This window comes from Suncus etruscus, chromosome 10 (genome assembly GCF_024139225.1).
Source record: "Suncus etruscus isolate mSunEtr1 chromosome 10, mSunEtr1.pri.cur, whole genome shotgun sequence".
Classification (NCBI taxonomy): Eukaryota; Metazoa; Chordata; class Mammalia; order Eulipotyphla; family Soricidae; genus Suncus; species Suncus etruscus.
In genome coordinates this window covers 98,294,614-98,321,562 of record NC_064857.1, presented here as the reverse complement: position 1 = coordinate 98,321,562, position 26,949 = coordinate 98,294,614, and the positions used below count along the sequence as shown (strand labels likewise).

At 41.1% G+C, this 26,949-nt stretch overlaps 1 protein-coding gene across 1 annotated transcript; it reads left to right on the top strand.

The window, feature by feature from the left end:
- On the top strand, window positions 1–26,949 carry C10H7orf31 (chromosome 10 C7orf31 homolog). The gene is made up of 9 exons (XM_049781447.1): window positions 1–134; window positions 7,213–7,383; window positions 10,764–10,835; window positions 14,791–14,820; window positions 21,367–21,551; window positions 23,039–23,127; window positions 25,360–25,534; window positions 25,806–25,897; window positions 26,122–26,949. The coding sequence occupies exons 1-9, from the start codon at window positions 1–3 to the stop codon at window positions 26,947–26,949; spliced, it is 1,776 nt and encodes a 591-aa protein (XP_049637404.1).

The window sequence follows — 26,949 nt, the reverse complement described above, 5'->3', positions numbered from 1 at the left end:
ATGGAGGTGGTCCACAGGAGACCGCACTGCTGCAGGGAGCTGGAAGGAGCCGATGCGCTGTCCAACACCTTTTACTCCAATCAAGCGCACACCCCGTACCTAACAACCACTCGCCCAACTGCATCCAATGACAGGTAAAGTAAAGCATAAACTCAGGCACGTAGTGTGGAACAAAATGTATGGTTCTGAGTCCTTGATCTGACCTCCAAGTAGCCTGTCTGGGATCCAGAAGACCCACCCCACACCCCACACTCTACACTCCACACTCAACACTCCCCGCCCTTTATGACAACATTGCATCAGCACTGCCAGGCCCTAGCCCAGAATTTGCAGCCCACATAGCTGCTGGTAGCAGCAGTGCCCCAAATAAGTAAATAAAAATAGAGTATTCGCATGTTAAGAAGGTGTAGAGAAATAAATGTGCATTCAAGGTATCACAACATTTTATGTGTGCTAATTCTTTACATCTTTATAGTTACCCATGAGATTGACTTATTTTTTTAATGTTTTTTTTGTTTTGTTTTGTTTTTCGGGCCACACCCGTTTGATGCTCAGGGGTTACTCCTGGCTAAGCGCTCAGAAATTGCTCCTGGCTTGGGGGGACCATATGGGATGCTGGGGGATCGAACTGTGGTCCTTCCTTGGCTAGCGCTTGCAAGGCAGACACCTTACCTCTAGCGCCACCTCTCCGGCCCCGAGATTGATATATTATCCCTATTTTACATATAAAGAAATAGGTCCAAACTGTCAGGTTTTTTTTTACATTGTATTTTACTTAAAATACTTTTTCAAGGACCAGAGTTATAGCATAGCAGGTAGGACAGTTTGCCCTGCATGTGACTGACCCAGATTAGATCCTCAGCATCCCACATGGTCTCCTGAGCCTGCCAGGAGTGATTTCTGAGTGCAGAGCCTGGAATCACCCCTGAGTGCCACCAGGTATGGCCAAAAACAAAAACAAAAACACTTTTTCAGAGGGTGAGGGTAAGGCCATTCCTCATAGTGTTGGGAGGCATCACTTTCAGGAGGGAGAACATGCCTTGCCAGGGATCAAACTCGGGGCTCCTCTGTGCCAAGCATGTGCTCCAGCCCTCTTAGTCATCTTCTTAGTCCCACTTGGGTCATTTTGAGAAAAAGTTTTCCAAAATATTGGCAGTGGGAAAATTGCTGTATGATTGTCTTTGGGGAGTTTGTTGTTGTTTTATTTGTGTTTTAATTTCATTTGACAAAATCTCTCATTTAGCAGATGGTCCCCTAGTTACCAAGAATGACCCATGGTCACCGGGCCAGGAATAGTCCCTGAGCACCACTTCGGATTTCCCCACCACCATCTAGGATTTCTCTCTCACTCAGACAAGACTTATAAAATATGTTCTTGTAAATAGACCATTAATATGGGATAAGACGAAGTATACTCCACAACCAAACATAATACAAACATATGTTCCTTATAAACAATTGAGATATCTTGGATATCCACAGAGAAAACAAAGTTTCCAAATGGAAAAATTTAGAAAATTAAAACACAAGGAAGAAAACTCTCTGTATATCTTTTATCCAGAAATAGTAACCACTATTAACATGTTAGTATACATACGTATATGTATATATCAGTATATGTTCTCTTCTTTCTAAAATTTAAAGATTATATTCATATTTTTCAGGATTATTTTCTATTTTATTTTTATTTGGGAGGGTTGGGCCACACCCGGCAGCATTTAGAGATTACTCTGTGCTCTGCACTCAGAAATTGCTCCTGGCAGACTCGGGGTACCATAAGGGATGCCAGGAATCGAAATCCGGGTCTGTCCCAGGCAAGGCAAACTCCCTACCTGCTATGCTATTGCTCCAGCCCTCTCTATTTTTTTTGAGGGGGGGGGGGGGTCACACCCGGCAGCGCTCAGGGGCTACTCCTGGCTGTATGCTCAGAAATCACTCCTGGCAGGTTCGGGGGACCATATGGGATGCCAGGATTCAAACTGATGACCTCCTGCATGAAAGGCAAACGCCTTACCTCCATGCTATCTCTCCGGCCCCTACTTTATTTTTAGTTTTAAATTAATTCTTTAATTGAGTCACTATGAGATGTATCAGTGTACAATTACAAAGTTGTTCATGATTGAGTTTTAGTCATAAAATGTCTCAACACCCTTATAAGGGTACGTTTCCTGCCACATGTCCCCAGTTTCCCTCCCATGCTCCCCCATTTGCCTGTGTGGTAGAGTTACTACTACTGCTACTACTACTACTACTACCACCACTACTACTACTACTATTACTTCCGTTTCCTCCTTTTCTTCCTCCTACTCCCTTCCTCCTTCTCGCTTTCTCTTCTCTTTTTTTTTTCTTTTAGACACTGTGGTTTCCAATATTACTGAAGGGATATTATGCATATCACTTTATGTCCTTTCAGGCTCAGTTCTTGCCAAAGAGATCATTTCCAACTATCATTGTCATAGTGGTCCCTTCTCTGACCTAGCTGTACTCCCCTGCTATCTGTGGCAAGCTTCCTACCATAGACTGGTCCTCTTGGTCCTCATCTCTACTGTCTTTGTATATTATTATCATACTCTTTTTTTATATATATTCCACAAATGAATGTGATTATTTCTCTCCCTTTGACTCATTACATTCAGCATAATACTCTCCATCTCCATCCGTGTATAAAAAAATTTCATGACTTTCATTTTTCCTAACAGTTGTGTAAGTAGTCAATTGTGTAGATGTACCATGATTTCTTTATCCATTCATCTGCCCTTGTTTACTTGGATTGTTTTCAGATTTCAGCTGTTGTGAATAGTACAGTAATGAACATAGGAATGGAGAGGGCTTTTCTGAATTGTTGTTGGGCCCCTATGATATATTCCTAGAAGTGCTATTACTGGACCAGTGGACATTTCCACCAGTAGTGAATGAAAATTCTTTTTTCCTCACATCCACGCCAGCACTAGTTGTTCTTGTGCTCAGGACTTACTCCTGGCTCTGCTCAGGGATCACTCCTAGCAGGGCTTAAGTGACCATAAGAGGTGCTGGGAATCAAAACCAGGCCGGTTGCATGCAAGGCAGGACCCTACAATGCTGTATTATCACTCCAACACCATACTATTTTACTAGTATATTTTATTAATTTTATAATTATTTATATTTATTTACATTTATTTATATATTTTATTTATTACTGGTATATTTTAAAGCAATTACAGGTAGCACTGTTTTGTATATATTTTGACTTAGTTTTCTCTAAAAATGGTAATAAGCAGGGCCAGAAAGATAACACAGTGGTAGGGAGTTTGCTTTGTATGCAGCTGATCCAGGACGGATGGCAGTTAGAATCCTGGCATCCCAGGTGGTCTACGTGCCTGCCAGGAGCAACTTCTGAGCAGAGCCAGGAGTAACCTCTGAGCGCTACCAGGTGTGACCCAAAAACCAAAAATAGGGCCGGCGAGATAGCATGGAGGTAAGGCGTTTGCCTTCCATGCAGAAGTACGGTGCTTCAAATCTGGCATCCCATATGGTCCCCCTTGCCTGCCAGGGGCGATTTCTGAGCGTAGAGCCAGGAGGAACCCCTGAGCGCTGCCAGGTGTGACCCAAAAACAAAATATATAGTAAATAAAAAATGTTAATAAGCAGAGGTATTTTTTTTCTTTGAAAATTTAAGAATCAGAGGTACAGCTGTTCAAAGAATTAGAGGTAACTCTTAACAAGTTCTCTAGTTCCATCTTTTTTACATCTGTGACTTGACACTGGTTCCTGGCTGAAATCCACTAACTCATTAAGTATGTGTCTTGAGGGGCCAGAGCGATGGCACAAGTGGTAGGGAATTTCCCTTGCACACACTAACCAAAGACGGACCATGATTCCATCCCCCGCCGTCCCACATGGTCCCCCAAGCCAAGAGCTATTTCTGAGTGAATAGCCAGGAGTAACTCCTGAGCATCACCAGGTATGGCCCAAAAACCAAAAAAGATTAAAAAAAAAAATGTGTCTTGAAGACTGGAGCTATAGCACAGTGGTAGGGCATTTGCCTTGCATGTGGCTGAACCAGTACAGACCTGGATTCAATTCCTGGATTCCATATGGTCCTCCAAGCCTATCAGGAGCGATTTCTGAGCACAGAGCCAGGAGTAACCCCTGAGCACTGCTGAGTGTGACCCAAAAAGAAAAAAAAATAAACATCATGAATAAAGTTTTAAAAAAGAGAATGTGTCTTGAGGATTGCTTGATATTTTTTTCTGGATTTACTCAATTACTTTCTGATTCCTGAATTATTATATGCATATATATATATATATATATATATATATATGTGTGTGTGTGTGTGTGTTTATATATAGATTTACTATTAGCTCATGCCAACTAAAAATTAGAGTATGTTTATTCTGAGCTCTACTTTATACTTTCCTATATCTGTTGGTTATATTTAATTCCTTTTATTTGGCTCAAAACTCTGAAAAGTGACTCCAAACCCAAAGAGATTGGCTCATTCATTGGGAATGAACCTATCTCAAAAGCAAGTATACACTTAATTGTATGTGGCTACAGGTTTCAGTGGTAATTTAAGGTTTTTTTCTGGAGTCAAATATTTTTTATCAAAGATATAGCTTTGCATGGGGGAAACTTGGATAAGATCCCTGGTACTACATGGTTCCCCCAAGCACCACCTGGAATGTCCTCTAAGCATTGAGCACTGCCAAAACCAAATCCTGACAAATGAACTACTTAATCCTAATACTTTTTTGTTGTTGTTTTTGTTTTGTTTTTTGGGTCAGACTCACACTCTGGTTACTCCTGGCTCTGCACTCAGAAATCGTTCCTGGCAGGCTCAGGGGTCCATATGGGATGCCAGGAATCAAACCCGGGTCCAGCCTGGGTCGGCAGCATACAAGGCAAACACCCTACTACTGTGCTATCACTCCAGTCTCTTAATTCTATACTTTAAAGATTTGTTTTAACTTGTTCCTTCTGTAAAATGTGATTAACATTCTCTAAGGGGAGAATATTATATCCTAAAATAGAAGAGAAATGGACTTATTTTGCTTTGTTTTTCATTCTCAGTTTCCTCCAAAGTACAGGTTCATCTTTCTGGAACAGTGTAATATATGGGGTCAGGCATTAAGGAGTTGACTCATCTAATTTAAATATAACTCTTAAAAAGTTAGATATTAAAGCTCAGGTTGTCATTAACCACGTGCTCAGATATTTTTCACTTGTCTTTGCCCCCATACAGTCAGTGCCTGAATTATAGGCAGAGATGATAAAGGCCAGAGAGGCTTGATTTTTTTTGGTATATATATATATAGTTTGGCTTTATTTGACACACCTAGCTGTTGTCAGGGCTTACTCCTATCTCTATGTCCAGGTCTTACTCCTGGCAGGCTTGGAAGAAATGGGGTGGTACTGGGGATCCAACTAGAATCAGCCATATACACTCCTATACTATCTTTCCAATCCATGTCCAGCTTCCCAGAGGTTTGAAAGTTGAGTGCCATCCCCACTTCTAGAACACACTAAACCAGTAGTAACCCAGATTCTTTTTGTTTTTGTTTGGCGGAGCACACCGGGGGCTCTCAGGAGTTAGCCTGGCTCTGCACTCAGAAATCACTCCCAGCAGGTTCATCTCAGCATTCATACATGCAGTCTCAATGGCCCGACAAAAGTGTATCAAACAAGAAATATTCTTTCCTAAGAAAAATGCTTGAACCAATAATACCAGTCATTTTCAACTCCCTAATCTCTCTAAGTGAGAGGACTTTTACTGCTGTTCCCCCCTGCCAAGCATTTTTCTGCTACCATCTACATTCCTACTCGTCCTTTACAACTCAACTTAGATCATGATTCCCCCAGGATTCTTCCCTTCAGAAAGGAACGTTATTGGGTCTATAAGGTGCTTGTTGACATCTACCTGCTATGAACCCCCAAACCCAATATTAGATAGGCACAGTTGGGCAAAGGATGGCAGGAGAGCCAACTCACTTCTGATATGAGGGATCATCAGTCTTTGGGGCTCCTAGCTTATTATCAATATAGTTTCTCTTCAGTTCTCCCACTTATGTCCACTTCATCTTGCAGAACAAAAGTGAAATTTCCACAACTGACACTGTCCTTTGGGCAAAGGTGCCTGTTGACCTTTCCAGTTGTTGAGATGTCTATTCCTTCCAATAGTCCTGGTCTCCCTTTCATTTCATGAACAAACATCTGGTTCTGGTTTTGGACCCACTCCCCAGAAGTGTTCAGGAGTTGTTCCCAGTTTTGGGTGGAGGAGTGGTTGGGGTCACTCCTATTGGTGCTTGCACACAATGCAATGCCAAGGATTGAACCCAGATCTTCCACATGCAAAGCACATTCTCCAGCCTTCTAAGCCATCTCTCTGGCCCTAACACTTGCATTTAAGAAAGTAGGTTTTTTAAATAGTATATTTAATTGAAAAATTAATTGAAGGACTAGAGCGATAGTAACCACATACTCTACATCTGAGTGGGACCGAAAGCTAATCTGAAGGCCCTCAGGCATTTAACTGCATTCCTTCAGCAGCTTGGAGACACCTAAATGTTTTACTCAGTATCTTTCATAATTCATCCAACATGAGAATTTTGATCTAAAAATAATTATGAAGGTACAGGGACTTCAGTTGCTTTTCTTAACAGGCTATAACAAAACACCACAGACTAGGTAACTAGTTATCACAAGCACTGATTTTTTTTTTTTTTTTGGTCTTTGGGTCACACCGGCAGCACTCAAAGGTTACTCCTGGATCTACACTCAGAAATCGCTCCTGGCAGGTTCAGGGAACCATCTGGGATGCTGGGATTCCATGCTATCTCTCCAGCCCACAAGCACTGATTTCTAACTGTCTGGAAACTGGCAGCCCACGTGGGCTATTCTAGTGAGAACCTTCTTCCCACATTCTTGTATGAGGGTCGGGGCTCCCTTTATCTGAGTTCACTACTCCTGGCATTAGACACCTTACCTTGTTTTGTTTTGTTTTTGGCTAGGGACACAACTAACAGTGCTCAGGAGACTATCTAGGGTGCTAGGGATAAAACAGGCCTGCCAGGTCATACCTCACCCCCATTTTATACCTCTGGTCCCAAGGTCTCTACTGCTAACACTTTGGGCATTAAGATTTCAACCTGAATTGCTGGAAACACAAATATTCAAATCATAGTGTTGTGTGCTTGAGCCTACTCAAGCTACTTTTTTTTTTTTTTACAGATATCAGGAACTAAGGGACTCCCACCATCGATGTAAATATCCATGGGGTAATGACAGGGAATATGGTAGGATAATACCCCTTTCCCTACCTGAAGAACGCAAGTCAAAATATGCACCTCATTATGTCAAGGGACATCAGCATTATGGATATGGTGGAGACCACTGGCAAAGGTAAATCAGCTTTCAACTCTCACACAGAAATCTCTCCTTCATTTGTCTTTCTCTCCATTGTGAGTTCTTTGTTACTTCAATCTACCTACAAACTTACTTTAATATTTATGAAAAAGATACAAATGGAAAAACTAATTATGAGCCCTCTAATTGCAAAGATAAAAAAAAACTTTCTATAAATGTCCTTGGAGATGTCTGACTATTACGATCAGAAATTTTGATTGATTTAATTCTCTTGCTAACCTATCTTGCTATCAGAAACAACATGGTAATATTCCTGAGAGATAAAACTGAAAAATGCTTTTTGTGGAACAATTAGCTAGACTAATTTGTTCAGATGTCTTTGATTTTTGGAACTTGATTTCTAATTTGTTCATCAATCTCTTAGACTCTACTGAGCATTGTTTTCAAGAATTCAAGTATCTCTGTAATCATGTCTAAATCTTAGTCACTAAAAGCAACTTTATTAAGCACACAAACTAAAATTGAAGAGAAAGAAAAATCAAAGTGCCAAATTAATGATTTTTGAACAATTATGAAGGGGCTGGAGTAATGCAGGTAGGGCATTTGCCTTTGATGCAGCCAACCCAGGACGAATTCCAGTTCTATCCCCGGTGTTTCATATGGTCCCCAAGCCTGCCAGAAGCGATTTTTGAGTGAAGAGCCAGGAATAACCCCTGAGCACTGCCAGGTGTGAGCCAAAAAACAAAAACAAAAATAAAGAAAAGATGAAATGTACTCAAAGCATAGTTCATCAAGTCTTCAACTAGAACCTTCATACCCCTGACTTAGCCAGTTTACTAACAATCCTGCTAATTAGTTTTTAGCTTTAAGCATTAAAAGAAAGAAATTAGGTTAGACAGGCCTCTAATGGGGACATGTGATGCTTTTCAGCACTGAAGTGTCAAAAAGTAAAAAAGAAAAAATGAAAAGCCATGTCAGTCTGGTTGGAAAGATGCAAAGATTGACATGACAATGAGGACCTCAGGCTCATTCATTGACCCAACAAATTTTTAAGTTTTCATAAACTTTTCACTCATATATAGTCAAATTTCTGGTTTATTAATAGAAACCAAAGAGATTATTTGGGATTAAAAAATAAGGAATTTATGGGCCAGAGAGATAGCATGAAGGTAGGGCATTTGCCTTGTATGCAGAAGGACAGTGGTTCAAATTCTGGCATCCCATATGGTCCCCTGAGCCTGCCAGGAGCGATTTCTGAGCATAGAGTCAGGCGTAACCCCTGAGTGCTGCCGGGTGTGACCCAAAACAGAACAAAAAAATAAAATTAAAAAAATTAAAAATAAGGGCCCGGAGAGATAGCACAGCGGCATTTGCCTTGCAAGCAGCCAATCCAGGACCAGAGGTGGTTGTTTCGAATCCCGGTGTCCCTTATGGTCCCCCGAGCCTGCCAGGAGCTATTTCTGAGCAGACAGCTGGAGTAACCCCTGAGCAATGCCGGGTGTGGCCCAAAAACCCCCCAAAAAAAAATTAAAAATAAGGGATTTGGGCCGGGCGGTGGCGCTGAAGGTAAGGTGCCTGCCTTGCCTGCGCTAGCCTTGGACGGACCGCGGTTCGATCCCCTGTGTCCCATATGGTCCCCCAAGCCAGGAGCAACTTCTGAGCACATAGCCAGGAGTAACCCCTGAGCGTTACCGGGTGTGGCCCAAAAACCAAAAAAATAAATAAATAAAAAAAAATAATAAGGGATTTGAGTTCAGGTTTATTGACTATAAATTCCAAGTACTTTTTAACTGTAAGTTCATTTACTTATCATAGCCATTTTTGCTTTTTGTTTTGTTTTTTTGTTTTTGGGCAACATCCAGCAGCACTCAGGGATTTCTCCTGGCTCTGTGCTCAGAAATCATTCTTGATAGGCTTGGGAGACCATATGGGATGCCGGGATCAATCCTGGGTCTGTTCTGGTTCAACAGCAGACAAGACAAACACCCTACCACTGTGCTATCACTCCAGCCCTTATTTTAGCTATTATCCTTTCAGTCATTTGAATATAGCAATCATTCTAGAACTCGGTGTATGACTCATTATATAGTTTACAGCTGTTGGCCTAAAATGTACATATTAAAACAAGACAATATTCTAAAAATTAAAGTATACTCAATTTCAGTATATAGAAAGGAAATCACTTGGGGTGTTTTTGGTTTTGGGGTGGGTGGGAGAGGATACCCAAGTACTACTCAAAAGCTGCTCTCAGCTCAGTTTGCTCAGAAGTTATTCCTGGCAATACTGGTAGACCAAAGCAGTGCCACAGTTCAAACATAGGCTTCCACATTCAAAGGCTGTGCTCCAGCCCCTTCAATTACCTCCTCAGAGGAGCCACTAGTGGGTATCTGACTTCAACACCAGAGGGATCATTGGGATTCTACTATTGAATCTTCAAGACCGATGAGCATGAGCATCAGAAACCAAAAGTACTTGGATAACAGAGGAAAGGGACAGCATAGTACAGTAGGGCTTGTTTACAACTTTGAATTTACACTGGGAGATTTTGGTTTTCTAACCCTGGATGAATTGAATGCACCTAGTGTCCTGAACTTCATTAGGTTCCTTCTTCTGCTTATTGGACTTGATTGTATCCTACTGAGTTTTCTATGGCTAAAGTACTCATGAGAATGTAACTGCCAGATTATCTGATATTGTAAGATCACCTTTTGAGAAGAAATCAGTGAAGCTGAATCTGCCCCTTAATGAAGATTTTAAGGCTGCAGCAACCCTTTGTTAAGAAATATGGAAACGGATGAAAAGTAGTAAGAAAAAAATGTTTCCTGCTGAAACATCAGAAAGTATATTCCAGCTTGGACAAGACTATCCCCTCTGTGTCATTGAGACTAGCTCATCATGGCATTTTTTTACTTCTTAGCCCTGTGCTCAGGGATCATTCATAGCAATGCTTAGGGGAACCATATGAGGTGCCAGGGACAATATGGGATGCCAAAGACTAAACCAAGAAAGATAAGCCGCATTAAAAGCAAGGTCTGCTGTACTATTGCTGAAGCAATGTTTTTTATTTTTAAATATATATATAATTTACCTTTAAAACACTGTTTTTCCTCAGGGCCAGAATAATAATAATGTAGCATGTAGGGCATTTGCCTTGCATGCTGCCAACCTGAATTAAATTCCCAGTATCCTACATGGTTCCCCTGATTACCACTAGGAGTAATTTCTGAGTGAGGAGCCAGGAATAAGCTCTGAACATTTCTGGGTATGGCCCAAACCAAAAAATAAAAAAGTCACCATTCCACATTCTAGATTTCCACATACAAACTGTTGTGTTAGTTGTCTTTTGCTTACCATTGCACTGTGTTAATTTGAAGGAAAAAAAAACAACACTCAATTTCATCTTTTTTCCGTTTCAGAAAGCATCCACTTGAACAATGCTATTACTTAACAAAGAACAAAAAATGTGATGCCTATGAAAATGATTCCTTGTAAGTTTGGATTTCTTTTATATGTGATCTAATCTTTTTTTTTTCAAGTAGAAATGAGTTAATTATATCACATTAAAAAGCTCAAAAATGGGACTCCAGAAAGATGGTGCCAGGGTTAAGGCCTTGCACGTAGTCAACCCAGATTTGATTCCCTCACACCACATGCCAAGGTCATTCCCTTGAGTCCCTTCAGGACTGATTCCTGGACTCAAAACCAAGAGTAAGGTGTTAATTTGAAAAGTCAAATTAATCTGTTGAAAAAGAAAAGATGGGGCCGGAGAGATAGCACAGCAGTAAGGTGTTTGCCTTAGACGCAGAAGAACGGTGGTTCAAATCCCAGCATCCCATATGGTCGCCCGAGCCTGCCAAGAGCAATGTCTGAGCATACAGCCAGGAGTAACCCCTGAGCGCTGCTGGGTGTGACCCAAAAACAAACAAAAAATAAATAAAAAGAAAGGATAACATATTGGGGTTGGAGAGATAATACAGTGGGTAGAGCATTTTAAGATTAAGGTTAAGGTTAGGTAGCAATGAATGGCCTTGCAAGTAAACCACCCAGGTTTGATCCGTGGCATTATATATGGTCTCATGAGCACTTTCAGGAGTAACCCTGAACACCAAGTACAACACAGAAACAAACAAAAGCTAAAAAATGGACATTTTTTAAAAAGCAAGTATTCCGTTTTTCTTATTTTTTTCCTCTTCTCTTCCATTTTTACTTTCCTTTTTTTCTTTTTTTTTAACATTTTTTATTTAAACATCTTGGTTACAAACATGATTGTGGTTGGGTTTCAGTCATATAATATGACACCCCCCCATCACCAGTGCAACATTTGCACTACCAATGTCCCAAATATCCCTCCTCCCCTCCCTGCCCCCACCTGTACTCTAGACAGGATTTCTATTTCCCTCATACGTTCTCATTGTAAGAATAGTTCGCAATGTAGTTATTTCTCTAACTAAATTCATCACTCTGTGGTGAGGTTCATGAGGTGGGCTATAATGTCTAGCCCTCCTCTCTTTAGACACTTTGATAAAGAAGAAATACAAATGGCCAAAAGGCACATGAAAAAATGCTCCACATCACTAATCATCAGGGAGATGCAAATCAAAACAACAATGAGGTACCACCTCACACCACAAAGATTGGCACACATCACAAAGAATGAGAACAAGCAGTGTTGACGGGGATGTGGAAAGGAACTCTTATCCACTGCTGGTGGGAATGCCGTCTAGTCCAACCTTTCTGCAAAGTGATATGGAGATTCCTCCAAAAACTGGAAATTGAGCTTCCATACGATCCAAGTATTCTGTTTTTCAACATAAATTAATACCAGAAACCAAAGCAAACAAACATAAAGGAAATAAAACAAAATTCACTTGCTCCTATTCATCTTGCTCTAGTTCCCTGCCTTGGATCTAGTTTCTCAGTTTAATAAGTGGCTATTAGGGGCCGGCAAGGTGGTGCTAGAGGTAAGGTGTGTCTGCCTTGCAAGCGCTAGTCAAGGATCAGGACCAGGCGTCTCATATGGTCCCCCCAAGCCAAGGGCAATTTCTGAGCGCTTAGCCAGGAGTAACCCCTGAGCATCAAATGGGTGTGGCCCGAAAAACCAAAAATAATAATAACAATAATAATAAGAGGCTATTACATCTTTTTTTAAGTTCCTAGAAAATTATCCTAGTAACTTCAACAAAATTTTCAACCAGTCAAGGAACCAGCAGATAGACAGATAGGCTCTTGCTTTGCATGCAGCTGGACCAGATTCAATCACTGCTACCATATAGTGTCTCCTGAGCCCACCAGGATCAATACCTGAACACAGAGCCAGGAGTAAGCCTAAGCACCACCAGTTGTGGCCCAAAAATAAAATTTTAAAAAAATTTACCAGTCAAGTAGTCTCTTTTTAAGTTTGGACTTTGCTTAAAGAAGTTATTTTACAACAAACTAAATTGTATTATTTATTATCTTAAATATCTTTAATATTTTAAAAATAATTTTCAGGGGCCGGATGGTGCAACGGTAGGGCGTTAGTCTTGCAAGCATCTGACCTAGGACGGTTCAATCCCCCGGCGTCACATATGGTCCTCCCGGCCAGGAGCGATTTCTGAGCGCAGAGCCAGGAGTAACCCCTGAGCGTCACTGGGTGTAGCCCAAAATTCAAAATAATAATAATAATAATGATTTTCAGATTAAAAACATCAATTCTTTATTAAATTAGATGTCAGCCATCTGTTTGGGGTAGAAGTTTTTATGGAGTTTGGCCACGAGAGGGAGCCAAAAAGACATGAAATTGGTTTCTGATGAGAGAATGCACTAAAACTAGCTGGGACGAGAGCTTACTCAACATTTTTTATTTTACCTTCCCAAGCTTTGAATTTTTTAAAGAGCTTTTCTTTATTCCCCATTTAGAATAAAATTTATTTTAAGCATAGAATGGTTAATATCAGGCCAAGGAACAGCCAGCTCAAAGGGTTGAAGCACATGCAGAAGACCTGGGTTCAGTCTCTGCTTCGCAGGGTCCCAAGTAAGCCCTGAAGCATTGTTGATGTCCCCACCCCCACCCCACCCCCAAAAGTACCAACAGACTTGGCTACTATCATAGCTGATTTTGTCATGAGAAAATTTTAGATTCTCATTTAATCCTTCACTTAGAATAACCAATTCTATCATTCTAGACCCCTGGGATTCTTAAATTCTCTACCCTCATCTCAAGCCAAATTATAACTGAAGAACTTTTAGTTTCAAATCTACAAACTGAAGACTACAAAGAAAGTTATAAACCATTTTGGTTTTTATGACTGGTGTGTCGATAAAATTTTATGGTTTGGGGCTGGAGCAGAAACATGGAGTAACACGTTTGCCTTGCATGTAGCTGACTTGGATTTGATCCCCGGCATCCCATATGATCCTCAGAGCCTGCCAGGAGCGATTGTGTGTGTGTTGTGTGTCTGTGTGGTGTGTTATGTGTGTGTGTGTGAGAGTGTGTTTGTTCAGGGGTTACTCCTGGCTCTTCGCTCAGAAATCACTTCTGGCAGGCTCGGGGGACCCTATGTGATGCCAACCTGAGTCGGCAGCGAGCAAAACAAATGCCCTACCGCAGTGCTATTTATCTGGCCCCAGGCGCCATGGGTGTGGCCAAAAAATTGTTGACATAACTACTTCTTATATTAAAATGTAATTATTCCATCTTATTCATCTTTCCAGTCAACTGGTGCCATTCTTTTCTTTTATTACAACTGAAATATTTCAGGAATATTTGTGAAGCTGTCTATGATTACAATCCCTTGTAAATGGGCAAGTCCCTATAATGTGGACTTTGTCTCTTGGCAGCAGTTTCCTCTCTGACTTTCAGGCTCAGAATGATTAGAGAGCTTTCCAATGAAATAGCTGAGAAAAGGTGGCCTCCAGGGGTCTGTTCGATTTTTTCCCTTTTACCTCTCTGTCCACAAGAACCTTTCAGTAGTAAGAACGACCAGCAGTTCTGAGCTAAAAGACTGAGGGACTGAGCACACTCCGTACTTAGTTTCTCCTCCAGCCGGCCTGGAAGGTCGCTTGAGGTCATGAAGTTTCGTCACACCTTGGTTTCAGGCTGCCTCTGAACTCTGGCAGCTGCCAGAGTCTGGGGTCAATGTCACTAAGAACCAGTGCTCTGTTCTATTGTCATTGGAAAGTGTCCTGTGTCCAGCACTGAAAGAAACACAACACAACACAATACTGAGGGGGACTGAAGTTAGAACAACAAAATGGGGGAAAATGTACAAGAATAACAGACATCCAGATATTTTATCCTTAATCACTTTTCAGGGTCAGTAGGCAATATCCCTAAAGTCAGTCAAGAATGTTCTTATTGCATATGAAAAATGGAATGGAATTTTATTTTTATCTCTTTAATAAGACTGTAAACTTTCACAATTCCTTAATCTAAATTAAGATTTTTTTCTGTTTATATTTTAGATTACCCAAACCACCTAATTCAACAGTAGAGTAAGTATACAGCTTTTACTTAAGTTTCCTATCAAAACACACACACACACACACACACACACACACACACCACAGAACAATGGCAAACTGTATATCTTACATAATGAAGATTTCTCATAAAAGATATTCACAATGGAAGTGGAGCCCAAAGACCTTATTGATTTCACCTCTTTCCTTATTCCCAGCTAATCTTTTCTCTAAGCGAGCATATTTAGTACAGGTTTAGAGTCAAAGAATTATTAGAAAGAGTTTTCATGTACCTCATTTGAGAGGGAAAGGGGGTGGAGTTTTGGAACATACCTAGGACTCACTCCTGGGAATATTAAGAGAACTATGTAGGGTGCTGGGATTCGAACCTGTTGGCCACATTAAGGCAAGTGCTCACCAGCTGTACTATTGCTCTGGCCTGCGATGTACCTCAGACACAGTTTCTTCTATTACTTACATCTCCCATCTGTATATTACATTTGTCATAATTGAGTCAACATCAGTGCATTAGTATTTCCTAAAGTCCAGACTTGAATTATATTGCCTCCTTTTCCCCCTTAGGTCTTTGTTCCACTTTAATATCCACGTTACATTTAGTAGTCATGTCGTTTTAGGTTCCTTTTTGGTTGTGACAATTTCTCAGATTTTGTTTTCTTAAATGACAAAAACAGAAATGAGGAGGACTGGTCAGATATTTTGTAGAATCGATCCCAATTGGGATTAGTCTAGCATTTTCCTCATAATTTGACTGGGGACTGTGTTACAGGAGAAGACATAGAGATCAGATTTCACTTTTAGCACAGCCAGTCAGAGGACATGCTATCAGTGACTTTCTCCTGTTGGCACTGACATTGGTGCTGCTTATCAGGCTTGCCCACTGTGCACTCTCCTTTCCCTATTGTATACTTTGCAATAAAATTTCTATGTCCAGGAGTGTGTGGACACAGGACATCTCATCTCTGTAGGAGACATGTATTTGTTCACTTAGTTACTTCCTCCACTTAGTCACTTTCTCATAGTATTATAGACCCACGAATCTTTCTTTGGCTCTTTGGTACTGGAATCGTATTGTTACTCAAATTGACCTGTGGATGTTTTTTCTCATCTGATTTCTAAATCCAACCCCCTTTATTGTTATGTGTGCTATATGTGTTTTATTTGATTTTGAGTATTTCATCACTTGTCATTGTGAATTTATTTTATCATTTTCATTTTTTATTATATCTTTTTTTTCTCGCTGCCCCTCCATTTTTTATTATATCTTATGTATTTCCTGCCCTACTCCTAGAATCAACCATTTCTCCAAGAAGTCCTGTTCTTTTGATGAAGAATAATTTTAAAAACCAAGATCTGGTGGTCAGAGTGATAACACAGTGGGGAGGACATTTGCCTTGCATGCAGCCGACCTGAGATCTCATATGGTCCCCCAAGCCCATCAGGAGTAATTTCTGAGCACAGAGCCAGGAGTAACCCTTGAGTGCCTCTGGGTGTGGCCCAAAAACAAAATCAAAATAACAAGAAAGAAAAGGGGGCGAGTAATGTTCTATACTCAATTTAATAATGAGTTTGTAAGAAGGGCCAGAAACCAAATCTTCCAAAACCTGAGCTCACTGGCCCTGTAAGTCCTCACATAGCTATCTTAATTTCCTGTCATATTTACAAGAGACAATGAGTACTTTAATTACAATCTTGAATCTTTAATGAAAATATTGAATCTTGAGAATTAATAAAAATCTTGAGATTGATACGAATTTTGAAGGACCAGAGTCACCTCACCCACTTAACCACAAGGGGGCGGCAGATTGAGAGCTCGGTTTATTTTATTTTATTTTATTTTTTTAAATATTTTTTATTTAAACACCTTGGTTACAAACATGATTGTGGTTGGGTTTCAGTCATATCAGATGACACCCCCCCCCATCACCAGTGCAACATTCCCATCACCAATGACCCAAATATCCCTCCTCCCCTCCCCGCCCCTACCTGTACTCTAGACAGGCTTCCCACTTCTCTCATATATTCTCATTGTTAAGATAGTTCGCAATGTGGGTATTTCTCTAACTAAACTCATCACTCTTTGTGTTGATATTCATGAGGGCTCGGTTTTAAAGGAAGTTTTATGAAAGAAATCAGTTCACCTCAATACGTTTTCCATTTTAGCTGTTAAGCTGCTCCCCTAAGCTCTTTCTTCTTGAAACTGATTTAGAAACCACTGAGAATATGTTTGACAAAACCAACCAAAAATTCTAGGGATTAAAGAATAACCTACATGGTGTTGAAATGATGTATGTATGAAGCCATCACCAACAGTATTGCAAATCACAATACTTATGCAAAGATTTTTTTTTTTTTTTTTTTTGGTTTTGGGCCACACCCAGCAGCGCTCAGGGATTACTCCTGGCTCTGGGCTCAGAAAGCCACCCTGGCAGGCTCAGGACCTTATGGGAGGCCAGAAATGGAACGGGAGTTCGTCCGGGGTTGGCCATGTTCAAGGCAAATGCCCTACTGCTGTGCTATCACTCCGGCCCCTTAAGCAAAGATTTTAAAATTCAATAATGTGATAAAGTTTTGATAAATTTAAAAAATAAATCCAGGGCTAGAGCAATAGTACAGCAGGCTTGCATAGTCAACCCAGGTTTGATTCCTGGTATCCCATATGGTCCCCGAGTCTGCCAGGAGAAATTCATGAGCACCACCAGGCATGGCCACAAAACAAACAACAACAATAATAATAAAATAAAAATATGTACCCTTTTATAAGCCCCCCGTTCTCCTATGCATCACTTGGAAGGCAAAAATAAAATTAACATGAGGTGGGTAGGCAGGAAAAATACATATATAAAATTAACATGAAATTAATATACATAAATCTTATGACAGAGAAGCAATGAGATATTTTAAATTCTTACTACAGAAATGATTGTCATTATTTCATATTCTTACCATCCATTGTTACTTGAAGAAACTGTTCTATAAGAAAAAACTGTATTCAGGGGCTGAAGACATAGTACAACAGGTAGAACACTTGCCTTGGTCAACCTGGATTCTATCCTTGTCATCCATATGGTCCCCTGAGCCTGCCAGGAGTGATCCCTAAGCACAGAGTCTGGAGTAAGCCTTGAGCACCACTGGTTTTGGGCCCAAAACAAACAACAAATAATAGTAATAAAAGCAAAAACTATATTCAGAAAAAACTTTTCTACCATTATCTTTATAAAAGCAGTGACAGGAGGGGCTGCAGAGATAGGACAGTAAGAAGGGCAATTGCTTTGCACATGCAACTATTTCAATCCCTGCCACCACTTACAGTGCCTCAAACCCCACCATGAGTTGTCACGACTTCTGTACAAGGAGCCCTAGCCTAGAGCCCATGGCTAAGGAGGGCACAAGGCTCAAAAAAGCTTTTGGTTGCCTGTACCCACAATTGCCATGAGATGCATAGGGTAAAGGGGATTTGATAGAGATTGTGGCAGAGAACATAGTTTTACTAGCATTCTGAGGACATCTCTCTGAGTCCCTCTAAAGACCACCAAGACTTCTCTTTCTTTTTTTGTTTTTGTTTGTTTGTTTTGTTTTTTTAGGCGACACCCGTTTGATGCTCAGGGGTTACTCCTGGTTATGCGCTCAGAAATCACCCCTGGCTTGGGGGAACCATATGGGACGCCGAGGGATTGAACCGGTCCTTCCTTGACTAGCGCTTGCAAGGCAGACACCTTACCTCTAGTGCCACCTCACCGGCCCTTTTCTTTCTTTCTTTTTTTTTTTAAAGACCACCAAGACTTCTATAAAATCAAAACTGTTTCCTAGTTACCAAGTAAATGTGCTGAGGCCTGATTATTCTGGGCCTTCCTGATCAGTATAGGAATGCTATAGGAGATAATGTGAAAATGGGGGCCGGGCGGTGGCGCTAAAGGTAAGGTGCCTGCCTTGCCTGCGCTAGCCTTGGACGGACCGCGGTTCAATCCCCCGGTGTCCCATATGGTCCCCCAAGCCAGGAGCAACTTCTGAGCACATAGCCAGGAGTAACCCCTGAGCGTTACTGGGTGTGGCCCAAAAACCAAAAAAAACAAAAACAAAAAAAAAAAAATAATGTGAAAATGACTAAAGAATCAGAGCATCCAGCCCTGAGCCATCGCCACTTGGTTTTAAAGATAGTCTTAGCATCAAAACAAAACCCAATTCAGGCATGCAGTCAACAGCCATACAAATGACCCCCTGGAAAATAGGAACTGGGGATTCAAACCACAAAGCTGATTCAGCAGACTTAGGAGACTTTGGGAAGTTAGAGTATTATCAAAGCCCAGTGACGGCTCTGGGAAAAGATCAATAAGTATTGTCATTGTTGTATTAAAGAGGATGTGAATGAATTCTATAGAACATTTTGATGATTATCTATACCTCAAAGAAGCCACATGTTTTCCTGCTATGTAAACTATTGATCACCCCCTTCTTCCTTGCTTAACTCAGAATGACTTGCTAAAGTTAAATGATAAAAAACCTTGTCTCTGAGTGAATAAATGGGCTAGATCCAAACTTCTTTCTTGGTGAGAGGTCTAGTCACAATTCGCCGACTCCTGTGCCCATTCTCCTTAGAGGACCCCACTGTTGTGCCAGTGTCAAGCTGCTCCTGCCCAGCCCCAAGCAGCCCGTGGCATCTGGTACCCAACGTGTGTGACAATGAGTGATCCCTGAGCACAGAGCCAGGGGTAAGACCCAAGCATTGACACACACCCCCAATTTTTTTTTTAAGAAAATGGTGAAAGGACAACTTTTGTAACAGATTCCCATACACACATTCATGGCATAAACCTGCTCTTCTTTCACAACTGGACAATTGGAAACATTAACAGCTTCCCCATAGCTTCTGTGGGTTATACTTCTTAAGTGACTTAATCAGTCTATCTTTAGATGTTTCTCTAGAGATTCTCCTGAGAACCTGAGCCTCTGAGCTTCTGATACAGGTTTGCTCCTCACTGTTTGCAGGTGCCCTGCTGGAGGCCTAATTCTCCTGCTCTATCTGCTGTGGGGATGGGAGGGGACGTCTTGGCTCTACTTCCTTCTGGAACTGTTCTAGTTCTTTCCCCTGACTTCCGGGAGTCCGCTGGCACTGCCCATGTTCTGCGCTTTCAGACCTGTCACCCCAACTTCTGCTTTCTTCTTTACACAGTGTTTTCCCTGGATATACAACTGTCCAGATTTTTTCTTTTTTGTGGTAGTGTTTTGTGGCTCTTTGCGGTAGTGCGTGGGGGTCATGCAGGATTGAATAAGGGCTCTCACCGGGGGACAGGCACAGGCTCTACACTGGGGCCACATCAGACAGGTTCTCTCTTCCATAGGATCACTGGTCCTGGTGGATTAGCCCCCACTTCAGTATGGCCTCAGCTTACCTAACTGCTTCTGCTATGAGCTTGTTTCCAGTGAAGGTCATATTCTGAGATCCTGTGTTATATTTTAATATAGGACACAGAAATCACAGCTTGGAAGGGAGGAGGCAGAATTCAAGCAGAACATTCATTTGGGCCTTTTTCTATTTTATTTTCTAATTACATATAATACTTTTCTATTTGTGGGCTTTCTAAATTTGGTTTTGTTTAATTTAGATCATTTTCATGAGCTTTATTTTCAATCTATGCCAGTTCTTCAAATGATAGGAAGATTGCATCTCTGTAATCTAACATTTTTTTACTTTTTTCAGTGACCTCTAGATAATCTTGGCTTTCTAATTCCTAAGCAGTATTATGTACATAAGAATACAGTATAAGTTGTTGATTGATTCCTCTAAAGAAATATAATTTTTAAAAACAAGATTTGAGTTGAAAGATCTAAGATGATTAGAAATTATTTTGCATACTGAAGGTGGTGCAATAAAATGATTTCTAATGGAGTCAGAGCAATAGCATAGTGATTTCCTAGCAGGTGGCCCACCCAGACAGACCCAGGTTCGATTCCCGGCATCCCATATGTCTCCCAAACCTGTCAGGAGTAATTTGAGTGCAAAGCCAGAAGTAACCCCTGAGTGCCACTGGGTGTGGTCCAATAATAACAAAAATTTCATAAAGTACTGAAACCCACTCACAAAATAAGAAGAAACCAGATAGCATAATTGGTAAAGCACTGGCCTTCAATGCGGCCAACCTGGGTTCAATCCCCAATTCCACATATCTCTGGCCATAGAGCCAGGAGGAATCCCAGAGCACCACCAAAGTGTTTCAAAATAAAAAACGAAGCAGAAGTTGAAAGCAACTATAAATTTCTCCCATAGCATCCTAAAAACTACAGACCCATATGTCTTCTACAGACTTTTGCAATAGTTATGAAAGTTACTGATGAAAGAATTTGGTATTAAAAGAAACAATGTAATTTATATGGCAGAAAAAGTTTGTTTTATGGTATGCACTCAGCATACTGAATCTGTGGATGCAGAAATTTAGCCTTCCACCCTATCTTTGGGGTTTAGAACAGTACCAGCCGCAGAAGAGGGACCCAGCAAATATTTGATTCATGTTTTTTCACTTGTGCTTCTTTCTATTCTGTTTTGTGTGTTCACCAAAATCGCAGAGAAATATGCTCCCCATATCCAATTGAACACCCCTACCATACACACATATCCCGGGGTGCCATGTTCCCGACCTTTACGTCACCTAAGGACCCGTACACTGGTGTGAAAGCCCGGAGCCGACTGCCATTTCCTCCTACTATACCAACCAAGCATTACGATACCATGAAGATCATGAAGACACGAGGTGAGAACAGTCTTCAGGCTTCGATCAGCAGTGTCAAGCATTCAGGGGGCTGGGAGCACAATGGGGAGGGTACTTGCCTTTCAAGCAGACTACTCAAGTTGGATCCTCAGCATCTCATAAGGTCCTTCTTTGCACCCCCCGCCCCCCAGGATTAATTTCTGAGTTAGCTAGCCAGAAGTTAATCCTGAGCATCACATAGTGTGGCGCAAAAACAAAAGGTGTGGCCATAAGCATATGAGAATAGTTGTTCAGGCTGGAGAGATAGCGCAGTGGGAGGTCATTTGCCTTGCACACAGCCAACACAGGATAGATGTGGTTCGAATTCTGTCATCCCATAAGGTCCCCCATGCCTGCCAGGAGTAACTTCTGAGCACAGAGCCAGGAGAAATCCCTGAGCGAAGCCCGGTGTGACCCAAAAACAAAAACAACAGCAACAAAAAGAGATTAGTTGTTCACAGCAATGCCAGCCAGGAACATTCAGATCCTGCCAAATTGCTGCTGAGCGCCCCATTCTCTTCTTTTTTTTTTTGTTTGTTTTTGTTTTGTTTTGTCTTGTTTTGTTTTGTTTTTCGGGACACACTCGTTTGATGCTCAGGGGTTACTGCTGGCTAAGCGGCAGAAATTGCCCCTGGCTTGGAGGGACCATATGGGACGCCGGGGGGATAGAACTGCGGTCCTTCCTTGGCTAGCGCTTGCAAGGCAGACAGACACCTTGCCTCTAGCGCCACCTCGCCGCCCCCCCCCATTCTCTTCTTTTTTTTTTTTTTTTTTTTTTTTTTTTTTTGTGTGTGGTTTTTGGGTCACACCCGGCAGTGCTCAGGGGTTATTTCTGGTTCCAGGCTCAGAAATTGCTCCTGGCAGGCACAGGGGACCATATGGGGCGCCGGGATTCGAACTGATGACCTCCTGCATGAAAGGCAAACGCCTTACCTCCATGCTATCTCTCCGGCCCATTCTCTTCTTAAGCAAAGAATTTTTCTTTACCCAGAGTCTCACATGGTGGACAGAAACCAAACATTATAGAACTGGTTGTTTTGATTCTGCATCTATATTCTATTTTTATTTTCTATGGCTTTCTCTTCTCTCTCCTCTCTCCCCTCTTTTCTTTTTCTCTCTCTTTCTCCTCTCTCTCTCTCTCCCTCCCTCTCTCTTCCAACACCCTTGCTCCCAGGGATCAGACCCTGGGCCTTTCATACAAAAGGCAAATGGTCTACTGTGGAGCTTCTATCTCTGAACTGGATAATTTTCGAAATTACATTAAGTACACTTGTCTGTAAAATGGTTCAGTGCAATTGTGTGGTTAGAAACTAAAGAACTATATTAGCATCCTAATTTTCTGCTCTTCCAAGCATCTACCTATTCATGAGTAGTGAAAAATGTCTTGCATGTAAAAAACAGTATATTACAGGTGCATGATAAAAGTTCAGAATGACAGCTTCTGTTACAATTACATATGGGGCTAACATTCTTTTTCCTTCAAATTCCAGGTAACCCTTACAGATATGAACAGATTGATTGTCCCACGGACTCAAAGAAGAGAGCCTTGACGTGGCCAGGTCAGAATGTCTACTATGATGTAAGTATCTTTGAAAAATAAGTGTCTAAAACAAAGCAAAAGATATTTTCAGTCTGCATGTTTATAAAAATCCAAAGTGGACGGGGCACAGTGGTAGGGCTTTTGTCTTACAAGCATCCAACCTGGGACTGACCCAGGATGAATCCCATACTTCCCATATAGTCCCCCAAGCCTGGCAGGAGCAATTTCTGAGTGCATAGCCAGGAGTAACTCTTTAGTGCCATTGGGTGTGGCCCAAAACCCAAAATGGATTGTTTTTTCCCCCATATAAATGAAAATTTTTGAGATTTTTTGGGGGGAGGGGGTACACCCAGTGACGCTCAGGGATTTCTCCTGGCTGTGTGCTCAGAAATCACTCCTGGTTTGGGGGATTGAACTGACGTCTGTCCTGGGTCATCTGCATACAAGGCAAACGCCCTACTGCTGCACCATCACTCTGGCCTGGAAAATTTTGAGATTTTTGACCCTCAATCATAGTTTTCTATTTTGATTCCTTCGCTACTTTCTTTTGGCAGTTAGTAGCCTTTCCACAGTTACAAAGAATCTACAAAAGAAAGTGAAGAAGGACTATGTTCCATTTATTGTGTGTCTCCCAACTTGATTTATTGAGGTATCACACTGGTTTATAATATAAAGGTATAAGGTAGAGGAGAGCCTTATTAATTTGGCATCTGCCCTACTACTACTACACCTGCAAACTACTTTATAATCACCTCCACGAAACCCATTTCACCCCCAAGGCCCTTACTATCAGGTATAGTCTTGTTTTCTATGTCTTATATTTATTTTTTAATTTGTTCATTTGCTTGTTTTTTCCTCTCACAAATAAGTTAAATTTTGGGATTTGTGTTTTCTTCTGACTTAGATCACTTGGTCTAACTCATATAAATGTCATAATTTATATAGTAACTTCAGTATGCATCGAATGAGAGATTATCAGAAATACTTGAGATTGGGCCCAGAGAGATAGCACAGCGGTGTTTGCCTTGCAAGCAGCTGATCCAGGACCAAAGGTGGTTGGTTCGAATCCCGGTGTCCCATATGGTCCCCCGTGCCTGCCAGGAGCTATTTCTGAGCAGACAGCCAGGAGTAACCCCTGAGCACCGCCAGGTGTGGCCCAAAAACCCAAAAAAAAAAAAAAAGAAAAAAAAAGAAATACTTGAGATTTATTATCTCCACCATTAAAAAGATATGGAGAGACAATATAGGGTTAAATCATAGGTTAAATATAGGGTTAAATCATCTGCCTTGTAGGCTGTGAAACTTGGTTATATAACTGGCACTACATATGATCTTCTAAGCACCTCCAGCAATGACAACCTGAACATAGCCAGGTGGACCCAAACACCATTTTGCCCAAACCAGAGAGACATTTTTGTGTGAAGCCACTTGACTTGCATGCAGCCAACCCTGATCAAATCAAATCCTGGCACAGCATATGGTCCCCTTAGCATCACCAGGAGAGATCCTTGAATACTCCTATTTATGTTTGCCCCAAATGAAAAAACAAGTAACCCCCCTGCTTTATATATATAGGCAGGTAGTAGAGCAAAAAATGTATATTAAATATATGTATGATGTAACAGAAATAATACAGTGGGTAGGGTACTTGTATTATATGCAGATGACCCAAGTTAGATCCTGGCATCCCATATGGCTCATTAAGACCACCAAAAGAGGGGCCGGGCGGTGGCGCTAAAGGTAAGGTGCCTGCCTTGCCTGCGCTAGCCTTGGACGGACCTCGGTTCGATCCCCCTGTGTCCCATATGGTCCCCCAAGCCAGGAGCAACTTCTGAGCACATAGCCAGGAGTAACCCCTGAGCGTTACCGGGTGTGGCCCAAAAACCCAAAAAAAAAAAAAAAAAAAGACCACCAAAAGTGCTCTCTGAGCCAGGAGTAAACCCTAAGTGGCCTAAAAATAAACAAACAAACAAAAAAAAACCCAAGCAAAAAACTTCTAAAAAAAAATTCACTAGAGGTAATTTTCAGAGACATATCTCCAATATTCATGAGAACAAGCCCTTGCTAAAACAAAGTATCTTAACTCTCCACTCCCTTGATAAAATAAGATAAATTCTACATATATTAACAGTGGCAGAATATCAAGTAATAAGTGAAAAAAATGGCATGTCTGCTTGGCATTTTCTTTGTTCTTTTCCTAATAAGAGTACGACTCGACCCTGATTTTACTAAATTTAAAAGCAAAATCTTTTATGTTCCTATTCTATCTAGCTTCCTAAATGTTCTATGAAAAGCAAGCCAATATTCTATCCAAAACCTCCTAAAACTTTCGCTCCTAATTCAACTTTAAACTCATGGGAATCTACTAACCCAACAAAAGAGGCCAACATACAAAGGAACTTTGAGAAGTCCCACTGGATCTCTTCACACAATCATGATTATACAGGTAATAATCATGAGTCCACCTGAAATATAAAGGGAAAAAAACAAAACCAGATCACTTGGTGAATGTTACAGGCTTTTAGCTTCTAATATTTCTCCCTGTGTCTTAATCCAAGTATTAACAAATCAAGGTGTGTGATGAGTCTTTTAGTGGGTAACTGGGAGGTAAAGATGACTGTTACTTTAGCGGCTTAAATTATATTACCAAGGGTAGGGGCAAGGTTTTCCTATAAAGTCATCTTTTACTCTTAACAAAATCTGATATTTCCATTAAGGTCTGGGCCCAATGAGCCCCCTTGAGATGGATGATTACAATGACAAGGCAGTAGCAGAGTTAACAGGACAGACAGGATTTGACCCCGAGCCTGTAAGTAATTCCAGTCAACTCCACTATTAAGAGGGAAGCGGGTCAGTGCACGGTGTGATTCTCTTTATTATTATTATTATTATTATTATTATTATTATTATTATTATTATTATTATAGTTAGTGAAAATGGCTTGTGCTTTTGGATACCCCTTTGTGGCAGTATCCTCACAATGCCAAATTTATCCTATGATTGACTCTCTCCTTTTTTATCCCATGACTACAGCAAGAAAAATTCCATCCCGCCTTAAAACCTGCTCGACCTTTGGATGGACGAATTGCCCGACTGTCGCAAAACCGGCGCTGCAGGGAACCGGCCGCTCTTCAGCAAAAATTACCTCCCTGTCCAGATTGTACCTCTAATGTCCTGTGTACCTTCCACACTTTTATCCCCCGTTCTGCAGAACTGATGGCATTGAGGAATAGCATGCCACTGGGTGTGGCCAAGAAAACCCAGGATATTGAAGACAAGATTAATGAAGAACAAACCTTGCTCTCTCCCTACACACACTCTCCTTACACAAGCAAAGATGTGAATAGAATTTGTGGCAAAAAAACACTCCCCAAAATTACAGATACCAAACAGACGGAAGATTTATACTGGAGGCAGGTCTTACTCAGACCCCAAACTCTGTCCTATGGTAACCCTGACCTAAATTACATTCCTTATGACCATTTTAAATCTTCCTTACGAGACCAGTTTCCTACGTGCCAAAGCCTTGCTGCTAGCGCTAGTAAGTCTAGTATTTCACAAAATAAACTAGACTCAGAAGCTTTCAATTTAGAGAAGTTTTTAAGTAAATCAGAAGACCTATCCACCATGAACACGGAAAACTGTGATGATTCAGGAACTTATCTGGGTTGGGTTCCGAGGGCCAGAGACTCGAAGCCTCATAGGGATCTGTTGAGCCTTAAGAATTCTTTTTCAAAGACCAATGCACATAAACAATTCCATAAATCTTACCTACAAGATCATAAAGACCTCAGGGACAAGGAGCATTCCGGCATGAAACATCAATTCTATGGGCATAATTCTCATTATTTCTATAACTGA

Coding starts and splice junctions, on each gene's coding strand:
- C10H7orf31 (XM_049781447.1), top strand. CDS start 1: ATGGAGGTGGTCCACAGGAGACCGCACTGCTGCAGGGAGCTGGAAGGA. Junction 14,821..21,366: donor CCACCTAATTCAACAGTAGA/GTAAGTATACAG, acceptor CCAAAATCGCAG/AGAAATATGCTCCCCATATC. Junction 25,535..25,805: donor ACACAATCATGATTATACAG/GTAATAATCATG, acceptor ATTTCCATTAAG/GTCTGGGCCCAATGAGCCCC.